The sequence below is a fragment of the Calidris pugnax genome, unplaced genomic scaffold (assembly GCF_001431845.1).
Source record: "Calidris pugnax isolate Ruff unplaced genomic scaffold, ASM143184v1 scaffold209, whole genome shotgun sequence".
NCBI classification, from domain to species: Eukaryota; Metazoa; Chordata; class Aves; order Charadriiformes; family Scolopacidae; genus Calidris; species Calidris pugnax.
Window position 1 is genome coordinate 312,084 of NW_015090978.1, and position 22,987 is coordinate 335,070.

The window sequence follows — 22,987 nt, forward strand, 5'->3', positions numbered from 1 at the left end:
GAACTTTATTGCAGAGTTGAAAATTATCAGTCAGGAGACCATATGTGGGAAATCAGAAGTGTGTGTCTCCATTTACACTTCCTCTCACGGCAGTAAGTTGAAACCTTTGGTCCTGTCCTCTTTCATTGTTTGTTGTAATTAAATAGATCGATTCTTACATCCTTTTGGGGCCTGTTAAATGATGGTGTTAGATTACTAACCATCAGTACAGAACACCCATATCTCCTCATTAATTGGATGATACATGTTTAAGAAGCCATCTTGAGTATTTTTCTCTGTAAGAAGGATATTTCCATCATGGGACATGACGGTTTTGTCCTTACTAGATGCTTTTGTTTTGGCTGCTATATTTTTAGACATCGCCACTTCAGTGTGCAGCTTAGATGAAGTATCAGTTGAATCTTCAGGACACAGTATTTCATATGTTCATAAGTTCAAAATTGGTATTAGGCTTTCATAGTGTGCCACATATATTAGCAATATTTTGTTGCTGTTGGGGGGGTTGTGTTGTTGTTTTTTTTTTAGTTTGTTTTTTAAATCTTTTTCATTTGAAAGGGAAACATAAGCTTCCAGGAATTCAACTTTGACAGGTTTTCTTTTTTTCTTGGTTCTTTAAAAGGACAAAATTAATTCACAGATCACTCAGATTCTTAGCAGCATCTGGTAGCAGATCCAAAGGAAAACAAATTTCAAAATTTCACTGATTTCATGGAGGCAACATTTACCAATAATACAATTACCCCTCTAACCAACACGAAAGCTCATTTGCTAGTATACAGTGATCAGTAGGATGAGACTTGAAAATCTATGTGAAATCCCTCAAGAAAACACACAACACTGATTTCAGAAGAAGGTTTTTTCAGGGTAGCTACGGGGAATGAGGGATGCAGACTACTTCCCCATCTCCCTTTCACACCCTAACACCCCTTTTAAGTTTATGCTTTGCCTGCTTGTTATATTTACTAGCCATTAGTCCCCAGTGATAGCATCAAGGTCGGATGCCCTACTTGAATCAACAGTTGAATTACCCCTATCTTCTGACACCATCAAAAGCAAATTGCTAGCTAATCACAAAGGAAAAGAGACTTGAAGAACAACAAATAGTTCTATGAACAGAGCAGCTAATCAAGATCAGTTTTCAATGGCTTTGTTTCCTGTTTGGACTCTCAGATGCTGAATAAAGTGTGAACTTCTTAATTTTTTCCTAAATGATGCCACTAACAGGCTGTCTAACCTTTGCCTCCTTACCAATATTTATGAAATTATAGTATCTTTCGAGTATCTAGTTTAAATGCAACTGGTCAACGGGGCTCAAATGTTATGTGCAAGGGGAACGTTATGCACATGGTGTGATCACACGAACTGCAAAATGAGAGGTGTGCAAGGGTCTTTTCTGCATGGCCTTGTGTGTGTATCCTGAGCACTCAAAGAACTTAAAGGTGGCAGTGAGCATAACAGCATCTTTTCCCCTCACGCAGAGGTGCTGTGTTCAGGGCCAGGCATGGACCCTCTCTGTGAAATCACTCCAGTCCCTTGCACCACAAGTAAGATGCAGAATGTCTCTGGCGTCATAGCTGTTGTAAAGAAAAGTAACTGGTTCATAATTTGTTTGGGTTTAGGGTAAGGCTATGAACAAGGGAAACTGAAATATGTGTAGGTCATGGCTCTTGACTCCTAAATCCATCAATAATCACAAGAATGTGTAACTTGGAAGTAGTCCATTATTTTTATGTATTTAGCTGTAGGCTTTATGTGTCCCTATTATATACACATAGGCAAAAAAGGAGCCTGGATTTAAGAGAAGCTATGGCCATGGTCTTTTCTTAGTGCTTTTGGGCGCCAACAAACAACAATGAATTTTTCTACGGTTTAATAATAAGCTAGTTAAGATACAAAAAAGAACAAAGAGTTATTTTTGAAAGCTCTGGGTAGTAACAACATAATGGTTTCATTATCTAAAGTTCAGTCACAACAAGGACAAAAAAAAATCCCTCTTGTGTATGCTGAAGAGCTTTTCAGTTTTGAAAAAAATCAATACCATATTCACACTAATGTTTGCTTGCATAAAATATTGACTGTAGTCACACTGGCAGTTTTACATAAAGACTTAAAAGCAGGCTTGATCGTCTGAAAGGTTCTAATTGTTTTTCCCCTTTCCTGAAAGAGTAATGAAAGGACAACTAAAAAGCAGAACTATATAGTTATTTTATAACTGGCACTAACAAATTTCACCAATTACAGAGTCCATTCTGTAAGCAATGAATGTGTGGCTCCCAATTAATCTAGTGTACCTCCAGGCAAGGTCTAAATCAGCTGGATACAGCTAAAGCAATTTGCACACAGCTAAAAGCAAATTGGAAAATAAGTGTTCCACGCTACTGCCTATCTTTCCAAGCCAAATACACAATCAGTATTCTGGCAGCAGCACTCTGTCATGTTATTTGCAGCTATCAATTTTAATTATAACAATTATTGATTAGTTGGAAAGTGAATAATCTAATGTTCAAATGAGGTTGGCACGGCTGTTGGGGATCTTTTTTCCCTGTCATGCACATGTACATTTAATGTTAGGAAGTATCAAGCAAAGGACATACCTGGAGCACAGTGCTGAGCTCAGATAGCTATCATTGAAGATGCAGCGGTGATTTTTTTTTGTTGTTTACAACAAACATCTGGTTTTAGGATTCATCAGCCTGTTGTACAGCAAGGTTGATATGATTTGAATTGGAGCATAAAAGGACTCAGATCAGGAGCACAGGCCAACGCTTTCAAACTTGGGCACCTAAAGTCAGACTTCTGTTTTCTTAACCACCCAAATGAATGAGCTGTTCTGTATGGGAAGAGTGCTCCTGTTGCCCATTGACACCAGCTATTTTGCTAACCTATTTACTTTTAGACACAAGCTGTTTCTTCCTGTAGAACAATGCTTCTCTTGGAACAGAGAAAAAGGAAATATTCAACCCTAGCTGCACTAACAAGAGTTTTATGTGTTTCAGCTAAATAAATAGCTGGGGGAAGAGTACATCCTGACTTGAGCAGGGTTACAGCCACAAAGGCTGAACACAAACTTTCTGAATCCAAGTTTTTGGTACAGGCTCATCTCCCCTGCTAATGAAATGCCCTTTGTAGTGTTGCTGAAGGCATGCTGTTTCCATTTGAAGTGATCCAGTAAACATTTAGCTAATAATTACTGTACCCCAAAGAAGCCCTGCAGACTGCCTCTGCCCAGACTGGGAGAGCAACAGGAGGAGCAACCTCTGTAACTCCTGCTTCTCTTGATCTCTAACCTCAGGAGGCAGGGGGAAGACCTGTGGAAATTTTAACTCCGGGACCTTAGGGCGCTGTTGCCAAGTGCTTGTCCCATGGCTGAATGTGCCCATCGTGCTGGGGACGAGCACTGTGGCCTGGCAGAGAGCTGCCCCACATCTACCCCAGGCTGCACTGACCCCGACGGAGGAGACCTGAAGCACAGCCTGGCTGGGTACTTCTCACATGGGCATAACACTTTTTTTTTAGAAGAAAAGGTAAATTGGGCATCTGGGGGTAGAAACATCTTAAAGCTCTGAGCTACCACTGAGGCCAGATGAGCAGGACCAGACCGGAATGATTATTACCTGATTACCCGCTTTTGAGTTTAAAGCAGATACCAAGTACAGAGGACAAAAATATTTTTTTGTGCAGTTTTGCGCATAATGGCTACTGCATAACTGGCATAGTAGGTGGTGCATTGCACCGTTGCTCGGAAACTATGGATGGATGTGAAACTGGGAAGGTCAGCTGCTGCAATTAGTTATCAAGAGAGAATAATTTCAAAGACCCGCACAAGGATTTAGCTATGCAACTCCCACTGTCTTGGCAAAGACAGGAACAGCTAATCATCTGCTTTGAAAATGTGAGTGAATGCATCCTTGAATTGGACAAGAAGATCTCTCTGCCTAATCAGGAGCCAAAAAAATGTGTTTTCAGTGCCTCGTACTGCAATGGAAAAAACAAAGGGAAAAAAAAAAAAAGCAAAGACATGGGAATGAATCCTGAATGTGCCAAACATGGGAATGCCTGCGTCTGATAACAAAACTGCTCTCTCAGAAAAAAAAATAATAGTGAAACGCTGAGATAAATATACATACATGTGAGATCATCTGGTGATCAGATATGCCTTCGGCACACGTGCACACACAGTGAGTGTACTACTGTTGCCTGACATGCCTCCTGCTCTACCTTTTGCCTTTCTGAGCTCTTTTGTTTGGAGTTTACTTTGGAGTTTTATTTTACCCTGCCCGCCAAAGTTTTCATTCTGCTCAGCTCGATGCTGCACAAACACATTTACAGACAGAGACCTGCCCCCATCATTTTCCTTCTTCCTTTCCTTCTCTTTTGTTGTGTGGAGGGAAAAAAACACCCCACATATGGCAAATTTCTATTTTACCACTATAGTATTGTAGTCATAGAGAGCTGTGAAAAGTTACAGACTGCAGTCCTTTAATCTGGCGTATAACAGTGTGATTCCTATTTTGTTAGCCATAAATTGATAATCTCACAGCTTCTCTATTATTTAAAACATAGTATTAATATTAAAATTGCTGTGCCTGTCCATAACTTTGGGATCAGAAATATACCTCAAGGGATCCAGCTCCATCTGCTAGAAGTGCTTTTCACTTCAGATTAATATATTTTCATTTGCCCTGTCAGCCTATGCAGATGGAGCAGGCCTCAAACCACACGGGGTCAAGTAGGAGTCCAATTAGGCGAAGTTATTTTTAAGTTCTGGAGGGCACAGGGTCAGCACGCTAGAGAGATTTAAGCACCTAAAGATGTAGATAGGTGTCTTATGTATTTTCAGAAGTGCTATCGTGCTGCAGTCAAGGGGAGTTAGGCATCTGGCAACTATCTTGTGAAACACATTTTGAGATCCCTGCAAAGAGCCTGAACTGTCTTGGAAATCCAGCTGCTCTTGCCATAGGGACGTTCAGGCCACATAGCGGAGGCCACCAACATTTTCACTTTCCCACTCTGGCTGTCTCAGCTCTGCTGACACTTAGCTTCATGGCCAAGATTCATGCAGCAGCCTCTGGATGCACTTACATTGCTCAAGAGGACACACATACTTTGGCCACCTCGGGATTTCAAAGTGCTGGGGAATTGATCCAGCAGCAGGAAAGCCAATGGCCATGGGTGAGCCAGCTGCACTCAGGCACGGGGTGTGATCTACTCACTCAGCAGTCTTCTCTGTACTCAGAGAAGCTCAGTCATCAGTAGTGGCAACAAGCAAATGCATAGAGAAGAGCAAGTATCTGTGCTAACACTCTTCCATTTTCTGACAATTTTCATCCAGAGATTTTCTGTTATAGTTTTTCTATGCAATAATTTACAGGGGTTTTTTTCTAATGTTCTTGTTCAATCTACTCTCAAATTCAGTATGAACTTTTTCTATCCACAGCATCCTCCTTTCCCAAGGAGTTTCCCAAGTCCATTGTCCATTGCATGGACATTGCCGTACCTGCGCGTCCTGGATGCAGTCTCTCTTTCCTTTATTTGATGACCCTGGATTCTTGTACTGGAAGTAACAGCAGACAATATCTTCCCTAGATCTTTCCCCTATACCTCTTGTGATTTTATAGACTCTAATGTATTCCACGTAAAGTCATCTTTTTTCCACACTACAAACCCCAAGCCTAATCTTTTTTTTTTCTTTTTTTTTTCTTTTTTTTTTTTTTTTTTTTTTTTTTTTTTTTTTTTCTTCCTTTTCCCTGTATGGAAGCTATTAATCATCCTTGTCATTCTTCTTTGAACCTCTTCTATTTCCGTTATATACTTTATAGTTGTAGAGACTCATATCTATCTTTCTACTGTAGAACAGCCCATTTATTCCTACCCTTAACTTCCTGGATTTTAGCCCATTATTTTTCTGTACTGTGTTTTTATGCTGGTGAGTTTCTTTAAGAGGCATTGCTTTGACAGTAATAGCAGCAGTTCTTGCTCTTAATAGTAAATGGGAGAGGGCCAGGATACGAGTGTTATCTGCATGGAGCTAGAAGAAATCCTTAGCAAGTTTTTTAATTAGGTTACTCAAAAATAGGCAGTTAGATCTAAAGAACTGCACTACAAGCCAACGACTAATAATTCCTGAAATATTGGTTGAATGATGCAATATGTACAGTACGTACCAAGGCAGAGACCATGTGTGCTACAAAGTTCAATCCTAATAGAATAATGACCCCAGAGGGGGCCATCAAAAGCTAGTAAAAATTAAAGCAATGCAAGATGCTCTAGCTTAGACTGAAGTGATTTCAATACCATGATCCATCAGAGTGGATCTGCAAAGACCAGCTGAGGTTTTAACTGCTGCTTTGCATACTTGAGGTCTTTCAGCCTCCAGCCAGCTGTGTGTTGCTCCTCATATTCCTTGGTTCCCAGGAGAAGGGATGAGGCTTCACATCAGGGAGGCAGAGAGAGCCTTCACCACGCTGCTGGCTGTTTGTTCCTCTGTCTGACAGTACGTTAGATACCGCACCACACAGTTCTACTCTGCCATTTCGTATTTCACATATGTAAGCCTACCAGTGAGTAAAGTGGGAAGGTGAGATGAGTCTCTGCTGGTGATACGCAGGCTCATCTCTCAGTCTCTCCACAGAGCACACAGGAGTAGCATTTCCCAGAGACTGAGTACAGTGTGAGGTAGATAAAGGCAGATCAGCTGAAATCAGTCTGGAGATCAGCAAAAAATCTCTCCAGAACAGCTGCTTTTATAAAATTCCTGCTATTTTGATAGGAAACACAATTGGCAGCTCACATGAGATTCTGACCACAGTAAATCCAACATCGACTGTCTGCTTAGATTGTGATCCAGATCTGAAATCTAAAACATTCAGAGCCAAGAATTTTAATCCAGGCTGTGCATCCTCACATCTACTGTCCTGAGATTTACTGCAATTCTCTCCCGTTTCCAAAAAGTGTGTTTAGAGAGCGTCAGATGAGGAGCAGTGTTGCAGACTGCAAAACAAGCTTCAGCTCCTCTTGCAGACAGATACATGACAGCAGCGCTGGCCCCAGACAGCACAGTCTGCCTGAAGGTATTATCCATATCTGCTGCAGGACAGTGGGTGACCTCTCACATGTTTGGCATACACTTCAGTGGCCTTTACACTCGTAGGTGCTATCATCCCATTTTGGCTTGTTCACAGATTCGTTTTAGCTGCTGTGGGAGTTCTGCAAGGCTCTTGTGCAGGCAGGTACACCGAGCTAAGTACCCACAAATCTCCTTTAAAAGTACATTAGTATTAATTGCATGTGTATGTGGGGGAGAAACTGTTCTGCCTAAAGGGACCAGCTAGAATCTGATCCATTAAATAATTCCAATGTTGAAAATAGTATTTTTTCCTAACTGCTTACACTTCTCATATGCCTTTGTTCACGTATATATATTTCAGAGATAATAGTAAGACTCTGCTATAATGCTTCATCTTGGCTTTCAGAGATAACAGTAATAAAAATGCAAAACAATATCAAGCAAATCTGGACAATGTGAAAAATAAATAATAATAAAAAAGAGCAGCCAAGGCTGTCCCTGAGAATATTGTTCCTGAATGTGGCCTAACCTGACTAAGGCATTCATTTTGTAAGAATCTAAGTCTCTCACAGTGGGTTTGTAATATGATAGAGCAGTAGTAAGATGGCTTTTGAAAAAGAAGAGAAAATTTGATCTGAAGTAAACTTTAGATTAATAAAGTATCATTTAAAAGCTTATAGTTAGACTTAATTTCACAGTAAAGTGTATTTCTTTCCCTTTATTTTTTTCTTATTTTCAATGTGCGATGTATTATTTGTAAATCGGCCTTTAAAATTTTATATGTATAGATATATATGTATATATAAGTATGTATACATTCACATATATATGTAAAGCTACGTTATAGATTTTCAAACAGTTAAATGCATGTTATGTTTTCAAAGGCATTTTGTTACCTTCTCCATAAGTGTGGAAGCCTGATTAAAAGCTATTTTTGAAATAAACCAGTGGGGAACAGGGAGTCTCAGCAGCCTGTACAGACATTGTGGATGTAGCAGTGGCAAGCTGCTGTTGACTGTTGGTCCAGAGTGCACCCCACCACTGGTGGAACGTCTGTGGCAGGTTTTTCCTTCTTGCACCAGAAGCAATAAATTGCACCACTCTCATCAGTCCAATGCGATAAACCACCCTCCCGGGTGCACGAGGCACTGGGAGCCACTGGGAAGGACAGCAGACAGCCCGTGCTGGTGGAGAGCAGTGGGGTGACTCTTTAGATGGTTGAAGGACATCTTAAAGGTTTTGGAGGGTGTGTTGGGTTGTCTTTGTTCATCACTATTTCTAAGGTGTTTTAAAATAATTTCATACATGTAAGATAACCACTGCCTTTCAGTACGGATTTAGCCGATACTCCAGAGAGGCCCTGCCACTTTCCTTCCCCCAGCAGCACCACTTGGTTTGGGGCCATGCCAGCCAGGGGCAGGCTTTGGGACAGCAGGGACAGGATTTTCTTTGTATGCAGGGCAGCCTCCTTTTGGGCACTTTATCTCCCACCTCCCAGCCATCTGCTCATCATGTCCATTGAGTGTATGAATCTGTTAATGCAGTGCACATTTTGAGAATGTAGAAGCTGCCATCACCAGCAAGGTTCAAGGGGATGATAAAAGTGTTATGGTGGCCAAGTTTATTTTGTTGTTCTGACTTTTTTTTTTTTTTTGCTACTTCAGCTCAATTCCCCTCTCAGCAGGTGAATTGTGCAGATTTACATTCACCGTGTCAGAGATGCTGACCTCCCTAATTAATTCAAATTCACAGTGGTGTCAAGGGTATAGAGGTAATTTGGCCCAATGGATCAAATGCAGACCGAAAAACATGCTATTCCCACACAAATTAATGGAATTTGTTTTCACTTAAAGCAGGCCTGACTGTGGTTCAATGACACTGAATTTCACAGATTTGCATTGATTTGCTAATGAGAAATTTACACCACCATTTACTTGCCTCTAAATTTGACCCTTTCACTTCAGCTTGAATTGATGATTACTGTGGGAACAGAAGAAACTGGATTCACTTCTCTGGAGTGAACATAATTCAGTGAGCAAACTATAAAAGAATTTGAGGGCAAAGTAATCCGAGGATTAAAAAAAGCCACCAAGCAAACAGCAGAAGAAAGAGTGTCTGTCTGATAGCTTATCACTGCGACTAGCATGCGATCCACCAGCACTCCTAAATGTTGGGGGGTTGACCCCCTTTAAAACGCAATGTGCTGGGGATGAGGGTTGGGGGTACAGAAATGTGACTTTAATAAGCCCCTGAAAGGTGGTCTGACTGCTTCCCCTGGGGGTGCAGACTGCCGAGGCCTTTGCTGCAGGGATCCGGCCCGGGGCAGGGCGGTGGGGCTCGGGGGCCCTCGCAGGCCGGCCGCAGGGCGGGCAAAGCCCCCGTATGTCACGTCCCTCAGGCCCGCGTGTCAGCGCAGGCACCGGGGGCTCGGAAACGGTTCACAATGCGGCCCTGAACCTTGCTGCACGGCTGACCTGCTTCCACTAAAGGAAAGAAAGCCCACATTAGCATGTGAGCAAAGGAAGTCAAAATGATCTCATTCATAGAGCTTTCCCCCATTTATGTAAGGGGAGTTGGCCCCCGCAGAATAGCATGTCTTTCTCTGGGCCACACAGGGCTGTCTGCCTAATTTTCCTCATTCTTAACCTTTGCCTCTCCGTGGGACTGAAGTGCAAGACAAAGCTGGGACGCTGCATTCTTCCCTTATATCTTAGCTACAAGAGCGAGGAGGTGGCAGGGTTAAAAATGTTTGCACACCCATGGGACAGCTTGAATGCAGGGAGCTGTTCTGGCATGGCTGTCCCCGGGCTGCGGGGACCGACTGGCTTGAGAACATAGATCTCCACCAGAGAACGTATGTAGGAGGCAGCCACGGCCGCCCCAGCTTAAGTGTAAGCTATCGAGTTTAAATTAATGATAAAAAATAGCTTCTAAATAATAAAAATCCCCAAAGCAAAACTTTCATCTAATACTACTAATTGCCTTTGAATTAGTTCTTCTCTATAATGCCACGTTAGCACAGCGGCACATTAATTATTGAGCAATATTTAAATCATTCTGAAGTAAGTAATACATTCATTTACCACCACCTCCTTCAGATGGGAAATATCATACTATAAGTATGTTACATTTTGTTAATCCTTATTATTTAAAATAACATCTTTTGCTTGTCCTTCTGCCTTACTAGTTACAAATTTTTGTGAAGACAATGCTGCAATTTAACTGCAGGTTCAGAAGAAAAGTTTTTATCATATTTTTAATCTAATAACTAATCCTTTTTCAAAATTATGCCTCTTAGCAAAGTGTATTCCTGGTATTTTGTTGCTCTATTGTTGGACAGCTTAGTAAATTGCTTTTTAAAGGAGTCTACCTGGATTGAATTAATTATTTATGACACTAATAAACTAAGTATTCATAAAACTGTATTGATTTTGCCAACATGGGTCTTGAATCTGCCTCAGTGATGAATAGCTAATATTCACATTCTTCTGGAAAAGAATGCAGCCTTTCTTTGACTTTATGTGCTATCTGCACAGGGTAAAAGATGAAATTACCTTGCCTAAAAGTAAAGGCAGGAATATACCACAGTAAAAATACATTAGCAATATCTCTATTCCTTCACTAGTATATTATTCTACAAAGCCTACCTCTTCTCTTAGCAAATATCCAAAGTAAGGCGTGTTATTTTATAAGATCTCTTCCCTATAAGAAATGCATTCTGCTATCTATTCCACTGAATTTATAAAACAAATATTCTTCCTGCCTCCTGGGTTCTTAGGGCATTCAGACAAGACATTCAGCTCCTCAACAGAGAGATTTAAGGTGCAAGCCCAAACATCCTGGCCTTCGTAAATAAACACTCGCACACAGCCTAACATATTCATAAATAAAATCCCCCAAGTACATGTGTATATTCTCTTTAGAGGATATACCTACTATTGAAGGTACTGACGTTACAAGCATGTGGAACCTCACCATGCTCAGATTCTGTTTGTATGTGTGTGGACAGCACAGTATTGGACACATATTGGGTCACTGGGTAAAGGGGAGAGGTGCCATCATTGGTGCTTGCTCTGGCATATGTACTGAAGGCATTCTTCACAGTTTAGATATAGGATTTTTCTAATCTCTCTCCTCTATAACTCTCTAGTCGTTCCACGAGCTACAATATAGGGTGCTCTAAGACCCAAATTAACCTCTTTAAGAGATTCTCAGGGACTAAAAGGCTTACAAGAACATTATCTCTACTGTGCCATTTTGCATGACCGGTCCTCAAGTGCCATACAAACTTTGGAGGCATGTCCTTTGTATCCTTCCTAAATATATGGTGTGAAACCGAAAACAATTACAGGAAGTCACAACTAAATCAAAGCAGATACAGACCCAGCATGCTACAGGCTTTACTATTGTCCCTGGGAAAATTGTGGTACAGGTCCTCTTGTAAACTATTATAGCCAGGCACATGAAGGACATGTGACTGGGAAACGCCAGCACAGTTTGACCAAGCATAACTGGTGCATAACCTGTCTGGTCACCTTCTATGGTGAAACAACTTGCTCAATACTGAGCAGAGTGGAGGACATCACTTGCCTTAATTTCAGCAGGGTGTTTGACACAGCCTCCTGCAGCTTCCTTACTGACAAGTCATTAAGACATGGAGTAGACACATGCACCACAAGATGTATAGAAAACTGTCTGAACTGACTGGTGGTGGTCAATAGCTCAAAGTCATATTCTCCGCCGTTCACAAGCAGAGATCCTCAGGGCGAACAGTGGGACTGGTGGTACTCAATATTCTTATAACTGACCCAGACGATAGACTGAATTCACCTGCTCCAAGTTTGTGTATGGCATCAAAATGGGAGGAGATGTGTACATGCAAGAAGGAATAGCCACTCTATAGAGAGACACTGACAGGCTGAAAGTTTGGGTCATAAAGCATTGTGCAAGGCTTAACGAAAGTAAATGTGAATTCCTGCTGCTGGGACATACTGATCAAAAGCAAAACCACAGGCTGCGGTCTGACTGCAAAGGCCCTGGAGCTGTTGGTGGACACCAAGGTGAGCAAGAGCTAGCAGTGTGCCTTGGCAACCAGGGAGGCCAGTCCTGGGCCACATCACACCTAATGTTATCCTAGCCTTGACACCAACCTGAAGTCTGAATAGTTAGACCATGTACCATGTCTAACAGAGTCCTATTTCTTCATTCTCAGATTTCTCCTTTCTAGTAACTTGTTCCATTCTGGTGCCTCTGATTTTTCTGTTTCAGTTCTGGACTCTTGCAGCATCCATTCTGTCTTTCTCTAGATTCCTTACTTCATGCTCTTTGCATCAAGTTCTATGAAAACCTTATTATTATTATTATTTTTTTTTCACTGAGTGAGGTGGTAATTTACCACATAAACTGTTGACATTTGACTCTTCAGGACAATATTCCTTTTGTAAGAAAATCCTCTAACTCTATGATGTCAGCCTTCACTAATATTTGGATTCATGTTGGAACTATGCCCTTCTCCCCAAGCTGTAAATTTCTCCAGGTGACTAATAACTGTAGAATGTTCAAGTGTTTGATGGATTATGAAGTTGTTTAGCTGACCCGCTTGAAAGGCAGGATTGGAAGGAACATATGGAAGGAGATCTGAATGTTGTCTCTCTAATTCATGATCCTTCCATGAATTTGTTAGTTTTCTTATCCGAACTGATAGAAGGCACTATAATGTTGCATAAACATAAAAGCCCTCTGCAGAACTTTCTAACAGTAAGTGGAAGACTCCACACAGCAATGATGTGTTGTTTTGATGGATGATCTCAACACAGTAGACAGAAGAGATCTTCCAAAACAGACCTCATGCAGCCTATTTTTCACAATACCGAGATGATATCAAGTGTAGAAGACTCAAAGATGGACATATCTTTGTAAGCACAAAGTACAGTACAATTTTAGAAATGTCAAAAATATATCTTTAAATAAGTTCTAGATTCAAAGATTTTGTAAGAATGATCATACTCTTCAGCAACAGAGAGGATTTCTGTGTAAGTATGGCTAGAAATCTTTGCAAGGTTTTAAAATCGCTGTTTCAGGTGGAGACTGTGGACAACAAGCTGTTCTGCACTTGACATTTTAAGGAACCCCCTATAGCAAACTGCAGTTTGGGCTTCGTGAGGGCTTTTATGAGGGGAATTCACCTCTGGAGACAATCAGAACCTGGATCACAGGCCCTAGCTAGGCTTTTCTTCTGTGTTTTTTTTTTGTTGTTGTTTGGTTGTTTGGTTGGTTTGGTTTTGGTTTTCAGTGGTTTTTTCCCCCAATTAGTCAGTTCAGGGCTGTTTTTCCACTTCTGCCTCACGTGGTTATGACTACCATTGCCCCGGTCCTCACTGCTTTCTAGGTGAATTTGCAGTCTTTTTTTTCCCAGTTTCTAAGCATTTGAGACTTTATGCCTGCTAGGACTTTCATGTACACCTTCTGTCTCTTTCTGGATCTGAGCTACCTGTGATTCTTACCTACTACTGCTTTCTGAATGCTAGTTTAGGGGTTGGCACTATTCAGCAAGGAACAGAAAAGAGTAGCTATATCACTGGAGCACGTAAGAGTTACTATTTGGTTCAATCTGAATTACTGGTCTGAGGTGATCACTGCACCTTTTGGATAGAAGAACCATTTTCCAGTTATGTGACATGCTGTTTCTAGTATCTATACATTGCTGATGAAGTAATGTCTATATATTACTATGCAAGAAAGCAGGATGGTTGGTTTGCATCTCATTTTGTCAAAGCACAATGTATTTCAGATTCTCTGTCCATGACACTTTCCTTCTGGATTGTTTCATCCCACTTGTGCTATAAAAGCAGGTGCCTTATTCTTTTCATCTGGAATGTAAAAGGTGAAAGGAGATATTTTGTTAACTGTCTTTGCTAAGAGCACTTAGACTAAGCTAATGGAGGCCAGTTGTCTTAGTTTTCTCTGAGAACTGGATATGAGCCATTTGACCAAGGTATCAAAGTACCTGACAGAGGTGAGCAAAGTTTTACCAGGGGATGGATCTATCTGCCTTATCTCCCCAATTCAGTGATGAACTGCCCTTGGAACACAGGAGAGTAACAGAGAAGAGGAAAGGAGTATAGCTGCCTCAATCATAAATTTGACCTGCGGAATCACTGAGGAGGGGAGAATAAACTCTGGTTGAGAGACATACGTAGGTGTTCTTGTTTGTGCATGGGCCCATGTGGTTCCTGTATTGTCCAAGAATAAAGTGTTTTAAAAATTCTCCTGCAGACCTTGTGCAAACCTCTTTTCTTTAATGATAGGTTCCAAGGAGAAACACTTTTGACCAGAGTGCCATGAAAGAGGAGCTCTTGGAAGTCAATATTAAACACCAAGGAAACACTGTGATGTGGAGCTTCTGCACTGATCTGGCCAAGACCATCATCTCACGGGAGAAGAAGGAGGCTCCCATCAAAAAATGCACACCCACAATACACCCAGTGGTGGCTCGCAGGTAGAAAATAATCGGGATCATTTGTGTGGGAAATCACAAGACTCAAAACCTCGGTAGAGTGATTCCCAAGCATGTGGTAAAACTCAGACATTGCTGTAGTGTAAATAAAGCAAGAGGTGAAAGAGGAAGACAGGAGAGTAGCATTTCTGTCAGTGGTAATGTATCCTCTGGAGCAGGACAGGAAGAAGGACCCCCTGAGGAATGAGAGGGTAGGAGACACCATATGTTGGATAGGAAAAGATGGAAGATTAGGATGTGGGGAAATCCCATAATGAGAAAGAGATAAAAGGGGGGATTCAATGGCAAGAAAAAGGAGACACTAGGGATAAAGGCTAAAGAAGTGTGAATGTGGTAAGGAGGAGCAAGAAAGAAACAGTAGAATGCAATGAAAAGAAACAGGCAAAAGGAAAGAAAATAAGAGAAAGATCATAGGAGAAGGAGAGGGGAAGCGTGTGGGTCAGTAAAAGGTGCTGGGCATAAAAGCAGTAAAGAATGAATGCAAAAAAATGCTCCTTTCAGAGAGAAAAAGAACAAAGAGTTACAGAAGAGAAAGGCAAGAGCACAACATGCAAAACAATAAAAAATCTAAGACAAATAATACAGAATTTAATGAAATGAATGAGAACTAATAGAAAAGTAAAGGAGGGAGGAAAGCCTGAAGAGAAGAAAAAGATAAGTCAATATTCAGAAAAAAAAAAAGTGGTGATTTTAATTGGATTTATTTGTTTGTCTATATTTAATTGTCTTTCTGTGAGAGGCATATTTTCCTAGTATTAAAGGCAGTGGCTACCTATAGATTAATGTTCAATGTTTATCACGTTTTATGATTATATTGTTCATGGAAAAGCTTTTACTAGTGCTACTTTAATATAATCTGAGTAGCAGAGGGAATCTGTAGGAAAGGACACCCCACAGGAAGTGACACCCCTCCATTAATTATTGTAATTATTATTTCAGAGTGGAATTGAATATAATTTAGCCTCTTTTAATTAAGAGGCCAAAAAAGAGCTCATCTCTTTTTGAGTCACACTTTTTTCTTACAAGCCCACTGTTTACAGTCCATCTGAAATCTGAGGGTCACATGTCCTGCTCTTTCACACACAGCAAAATCAGCAGCTTACGTTTAAGATGTTTTGCTTCTTTTCTGAGTCTCTTGCTAGTGTACTTAGCGGAGAATGATTAAAACCTGTGCTCTGTTAGAACTGTTGCAGTGTTTAAACAAGGAAGTCTGTGTTTGTTTAAGAGAATGGGGAAATGGTTATCTTGACAGATTAGACTGAAAAAACAGGACAGCTGCAGTCTAGCACAGATGTCCAAATTTGCCACTTGACTGGTTTTTTGAGGTCCTCTAAACAAAACTTGCTTGTGTGTTTGTGCCTTTGCTCTGTTTGACACCTGACTGAGGAATGTGATTAAGCACGACTGCCAGGGATTACATGTCTCTCGTGGGCAAGTGTTCACAGGGCTGAAGTTTCCTCATGTCTATGTAGCTGTGTCATAGCTTGCTAAGGGAATACAAGAGAAACATCTCAAAATGGATTACAGCCCTTGCAAAAAGGTTGGTTTGTAATGAAAAGGCTATTTTGGATGGAAAATGAGTCAACTTTTTTTAGAGCTAAGTTTTCTAGTGTCTCCATTCACTTTGTGACAGAATATGTGGAAGTGAGAAAAATATAATTTGTCTGTGAAATACTGAAGGCATTTTCAAGACACATTACAGCCTCCCAGATGTAAAGCGCATCTCAATGGAAAGAAATGTTACATCCTTAATCAGTATGAGATGATCATTTCCTAATACATTTAAGATGCATGCTTCACTTGATAAATCCATACAACTGTCTGCTCAAACACTTTATCAGCTTCTATTAACATTATTATCTTGAATTAGTTGTCCTCACATTACTTCCATGATAGAAAAGGCACTTTTAAAGCTACCAATATTTTAGTTTCTTTAAAACCTGCTTAGCTGTAAATAAAGTTTTGCTGTGTTCGATGAACATTAGGCCTAAGAACAATAGCAAGAATTTGAAAGATAAAGTCCATGAACCTCCAAGAAGAGGTCACTACACTGTTCAGGCTTGTGTGCATGTAAGGGCTCGTATTTGCACAGTGCACATGTGAGAATTGCTTTGCTTGGTGTGGATGTTCTATGCATTACATACATCCTGTCCATGTACACAAATTTGGTGTACACCATAGGGCCCCAGAAATAGGCCAGAAATCTGGCCCAGATCCCCAAAAACCAGCAGTGCATGGTACCTGATGATGGGAATAGGGGTGTATACATAATTTTTTAGTGTTTGTTTTTGACCCCAATCTTCACAAGCACTCTAATGATTTTTTTCTATAGATTCACAGATTCATGGGTTTGACAGAGTCAGAAGGGACCTCTAGAGATCATCTAGTCCAACTCCCCTGCTAAAGCAGGATTGCCTAGAGCACATCACTCAGGCTGCATCCAGGCGGGTCTTGAAAATCTCCAGAGAAGGGGACTCCACGACCTCCCTGGGCAGCCTGTTCCAGGGCTCTGTCACCCTCACCATAAAGAAGTTCTTCCTCATATTTGAATGGAACTTCCTGTGTTCCAGCTTGTGCCCATTGTCCCTCATCCTATTGCTGGAAACCACTGAAAAGAGTCCAGCTCCATCCTCCTTCAACCCACCCTTTAGGAACTTGTAAACATAGATGAGGTCTCCCCTCAGCCTTCTCTTCTCCAGGCTAAAGACCCCGAGCTCTTTGAGCCTTTCCTTGCAAGGGAGGTGCTCCAATCCCTTCATCATCTTGGTTGCCCTATGTTGGACTCTCTCCAGTAATGTCTGTGTGATTACAACCTTTGGTTGCAACTCTTAATGGCAAACATGCAGTTAGAATAAGAAGATGGCTCTTTTTTTTGAAAAATGACTGAAAATCCATTTATCAATTGTTTGCACTCCTATTATCCCACTGCTGTCAGACAAGTAATTTATAAAACACTTGTGGCAGAGGGATTATTATAGATCTTGTGTATTTTATCCTAGATCTAGTGTTCAAGTTGTGTTTTACCAAGATCAAAGATATATGCCTACCACAAATATGAAGTACCTGATAAATAGATGATACATGATGAATGTGAAATACACGATAAATATCAAAATGAGACTACTTTGGGACTCAGGTTTCCACACAGCCAAAAGTATCCTATAAGCAATTAAATTGTATAACTTGTAGAGTAGTTTTAGGATTATGATGAGAGATTTTAATACCTACTTAGCTAATAGTTTAACTAACATCAGCATCTGCTGAGTATCATACCACTATTTGAAGCAGTAACAAAATTGAAGCCAGAATGAAGCTTCACCTTCAAACTTGGCAGGTGTTTTAGCTTTTTGTGGGGAGCTGAGAGAAGGCCAAGGACCCTGTGGAAGAATGTGTTTATGCCAGGAGACTTCTATTTCGTTGCTGATAGGCTTTTATCTATTTCTTCTATCATCAGTTGCTGATATTTGTTTTCTTCCCAAGCCTTGAACTTGAAAGTTATTATGTTTCAGAAATCATATGCAAAACTTGCTGTAAGAGCAGAGATGAGTAAACTGCTTATGGTCAAAATTGTTGGCTTGAAGCAGCCAACTGCCACAAGGTGCTTAAAAATGTCTGAGTTTAGAATGTGTCTGTGCAGGTGCACAAAAAGTGATTCTTTGCCTAAGTAGTTGGACCCGCAGGATTTGTTTTGTGTGTCACAGAAAAGAAATAGTTCCATCAGCTTTGCAAGGGGGAGAAAAATGGAAACACAGGGTTAGGGCAGCTTGTTAGTTGAGTCTAGGAGTCTAACATCTTCAAATTCACAGAATAATATTATCCTAAGAATACTACAACAAAGGATAAAACAAACTCTTTGTAATCACCCAGAACAAAGAGTTGAGTAACTGTCAACAAAACAAGAACAAATCAAGACAAAACAACTGAATTTCTTTCTCTGATAGGACATTAAGAGAATAATACCAAATGTTACCTATCTTGACTTTAGTATGACTTTGACTGTGTATTACACAACGCTCACAAATACAAGTGAGGGAGGCATGGTGTTGATAAAGTAGGGACAAACACGACTGGTAGATTGTGTTTGGAGAATAGCTATCAACACTTCGGGTCAAACTTAGAGTGTGTACTGAGAGAAGATTCCCACTCACCTGCTCTGAGGCCATCTTCAGTATATTAAGCAGTAACTTACATAATGAAATACAGTATATACTCATTTAAAACATATGGTTCCTACCAAACTGGACTAAGCTGGAAGTGCCTTGAAGGATGGGACTGGAGTGCTAAATAACCTTCACAAATAGGACAAGTTCAGTGCAAAAGACACATAAAATGTAAGCATAAGTAAGGAAAATGAACTGTGAAAGCAGGGATTAGGTAGTGACTCTGTAGGGGTTTATCATGGATTGAAGTAAACAATGTTAACAATGTCATGCTATTGTGAAAGCATCGACACATCATGCTGGAGTATGAAACAGCATAGTCTGTGACACATGAACTAATGATCCCACTCTACCGAGCAATGGGGAAGAAGTCAGCTCCATGCCCTGTCTGCCTTTTGGCCATTACACTTCAAGATGTGGACTGAGTAGAGTGAGTCTGAAGGAACAACGAGAATGATAGGAAATGAGGGATTTCAGTTTTGAGAAGAATCTGATCAGAGATGAAAGTCTCAAAACAATATAAAAGGAAGAACAAAAAAGGATAGTAACTTTATCTCCTGGCTCTTTGTGGATAGGCTGAGAAGTAAAGGAATGAGGTTCCAGCAAGGAAGATTTACATCACCCATCAGAAAGGCAGACTATTAAAGGCTGTCTTGTGATGTTGTACCAAAAGTTCTTGTAGCCCAAAATACTGGCCATCATCTGTAGCAGATTTTTGAAACATTGGTAAGGTATGCGCTCTGGAGGCTAACATTTCATGCTGAGATCTAGCCAGCATCTAGTATTTACTTTATTTTATTTTATTTTTAAATTAAAAAGGTTGTTGTGAAATCTAAATATTCCTCAGAGGGCTTTTTAGTTTTGCATGGCTTAAGCACAGACCATGGTTGCTTAAGTACACTAAATGATGATGATCTTCTGTTGCCAGAAGGAGTGTTCATAAGAATGTTACAGATATACTTGCTGCATTCACAGGATCTTTTTGTTATGCCTCCAGGTTTCTGAAATTGCATGGGAAGGATAGGGCAGTTTCCTTTAGTTTTTTATGCATCTATTGGAAAAACATGTCTGTTTTTTCAGTTATTTTTCAATCTTCTTTTTTTTTGGCAATTATCTGTCAAAAAGATTTTCTCATGCTGAGTTCCATGGGTTTTTGTTTGCAGTGCATAATCACAGATTAGCGAGTTTTTCAGCTCCTCCAAAGTTGGATGATCTCTTAGGAAAAATATTTTCCTGTTGACTTGCCCAATGGTATCTTGCGGGACTAATTAATTAAGCCTTGCTAACTTTCTGTAGCATTTAGTGCTCATTGATTTACCATAGATACAATCCTCTTGTCATCCTGGCTCTGGACACAAACAATCCTCAAAACAGTCAGGTCAGCTATAATAATGGAGTTGATGGAGTTGGTTTTTTCATCTTTTTTAAATTTGAGAATGAATAACGGTTGCAGGGAAAGGATGAGGCTGTGAAAGGAATATGCTAGTTGAGCTGTGAAAATGTATGAATATGATTTGACTTATCAGATACTTCTGGAGTGACTATTGACCTTCCTTCAAGAGGTAACTGTTTGTATTTTCTTCAAGTTTTCTAAGTAAAATGAACCCAGAATGAGTGGATTTAGTCCCTAGAAAGAATGAGGAGCACCAGAAGAACACCCCCCTGTTACTTTTATACTGTTAAATTAAGGAGAGCTGGGGAATGGTGCTAGATATTAGGCTCACCCATCCATACTGGCTCCACGTCAGGTCTTCCTCAGCCAAGGTTTGGCCTGTACTGTCTGCTGGGCGTGGGATGCAACTAGAGCCAAGTTGTAGGTTTGGATTTGGCTGCCTTGTTTTGAACAGTAAGATAATTTAAAGGAAAGGATGTGTGCTGTTGTGTGTAGGTTGGCCTCATTGCTAGAGAATGGCTTTGGGCACATCAAATTTACTACCATGTCTTGGGCCATCTGTCCTGGACAGACAGGAAGGCATTCATGTTTTACCTCTCACAAAGAAGTTTATACCTCAAGACTGAGGTCAGTGCAAGGCTACAGTGAAAAATCTTAGCCTCTAATTGTTGTTTACACAGTGACTACCCTTCCGCTTTGCACAAATCCACCAGCTCCCAAAGTAACCAGTACTTTAGCTGCTGAAGGGGCAAATACGAACAAGTGGTAATTGCAGGAAAAGAACCATGGAGCTCCTCATTCAGTCCTGTTTTATAAATGCCCACTTTGTCCTATAGTATTTGACACGTTTGGGTGGCACTGAAAACAAAGCCTAGAAAAACGTACCTGATCGTATTTCTCAGTAACCACTAATACACCAAAACATAGAAAGAATAGTCTCAACCCCAGCCAGAGTTTTACAGCACAGATCACCCAATAAATTGTAAGCGTGCTGTAAATGTTGACCATTATGCAACCACTCTCCCCCAGCAAAAATAGTTGTCAGCATTGTGCTCTGTTTGTACAAGATTTTTTTTCCCTGATTGGACCATTCTTAGAAGCATTGACATCTCACAGAGAGAATAATACATTCCCCTGAAGGCCTAGGATTTAACCTTGAAAGAATCTACTGTGACTGAGTAGAAATCTATCTGCAAGTCTCTCTAGGTAAATGCAGAGGAGAAAAAAAAATTCTGAAAAAAACATTGACTTATATACTTACCAAAAATATAAATACAGTCATTCACATACTGTCTCCAAGAAAGGTGCAATATGTTTATTGACAGTACACTTAGCTAAAGATTTACTTTATGGCAACAACTTGCTACTTAAATTAAAGCTGCAAAGAATTAAGTTAGCCAAATTCAAATAGACTTTTGGGGTAACATCAATCAATTATGCTTTGCATAGTGCTCCTGGGCTGGTAACAATGAGCACAATGTCATGATATTTAATTTATTTAGTAGCCTTCAAAAAGTGCACCATAAAAACCTGCAAAAACTCTGACTGCCAGACAGCCCTTGGTTTCTTTTGGCAGTCGCTTTGCAGCCCTGCTCTTAGCATAGCTTTGGGATTGCTCTTCTCTTGACCCTATGCCTAATGCTAACCCATAGGGAGCCCCATACAAGGCTGTCAGCCCTTAACAACCATCAGCATAACTTTTGCATGGGCAGGCTCTTCACAGAGACCTCATGGAGTGAAGTGCCCAAAGCCCTCTTGCATGGAAAGAGGGACGGACGGTGGCCTTGTTCCAGCAAGCTGTGCTTGCAACTCTCGAGGTGGGGAAGGCTGGAAATTTGTGGTTGCTGGCAGCAGAAGGAAAGTTCCTTCCCCGTCAGCAGACGTGGATTAGCAGAATACAAGGAGTGCCCTGGTATTGAAGAGCTCTGCTCGGGGAGGAAGCATCAGGGGTGGCTGATTCAAAGCCTGGAGCATCTGGCCACTGGATCCATTCGCTGCTTCTGCACTCCAGGGAGTGCACAAATGGCAGTGACCATGCAACAGGAGGGCAATGGAAGAAGGCAAAAAGGTCAAGGAAAAGAGAGGGGAAGAGCTGGGTGCTGCTGTGAGAGCTGCACATGCATCCCACCCAGGAGGCTTCCACAGTTGGCTCTGCACAATCAGTGAAAGTGCAAATCTTTTTGCTTGTTTCCAAATCTGCTCAAATCCAACAGGCTGCAAAGTGCAGCTCCAAATCCATGCGATGTGTTTATGTCTGAGTTGGTAGCTCTAACCAAAGAAGCAGGGAGAGAGAGATGGAGGTGACTACTGAAAGAGAGGAAGGGAAAACAAGCGCAAGGGCCTGGCATAGTAGAAAGGAAATATAGAAGGATTTGGGGAAAATAATAGGAAAATAAATTTTTTCTCTATATAATTAATGCTCCATTAATTCTAAATTCTTAAATAAATAGGATTCACTTTGCTCATGTCTGTTAGAGTTCTGCTTCACATTGTTTCAGCACACAGGCTGCTTCATATTCCAGTAAAGAAAACCTAAACCATATGAAAATACTTAAATGACTGTACATTTTGGTATGTTATTGCCTTTTTTTTGATTGACGATGTGAGAGTGCACACCTCATTGCAAAGTAATGCTTTTAACTTAAATCAAATAAATTCTAAGTGAACATGTTTTATGCATTTATGCTTATAGTTTGAAAAAAGTGTTTCGTAAAAAACATGCTGGCTTTTAACTATCCAGTGAACAAGTCACTCGAGATGCCTGCGCGTCTCAGCCAGTGAGCATTTACTTGTATTGTCTTGAAACTGCTACAAGTTTAGGGCTCACAGAGCTGCTGTAGTCTTAATGAAGC

General features: G+C 40.7%; 1 protein-coding gene across 1 annotated transcript in view; it reads left to right on the forward strand.

Moving 5' to 3' along the window:
• Positions 1 to 304: 304 nt before the first annotated feature.
• The window catches only part of LOC106894636, a 47,528-nt gene continuing 24,845 nt past the window's right edge, over positions 305 to 22,987 (forward strand). Inside the window, exon 1 of the mRNA XM_014953423.1 lies at positions 305 to 443. Coding sequence (XP_014808909.1) covers positions 305 to 443 — 139 coding nt within the window. The remainder of the gene's footprint in view (positions 444 to 22,987) is intronic.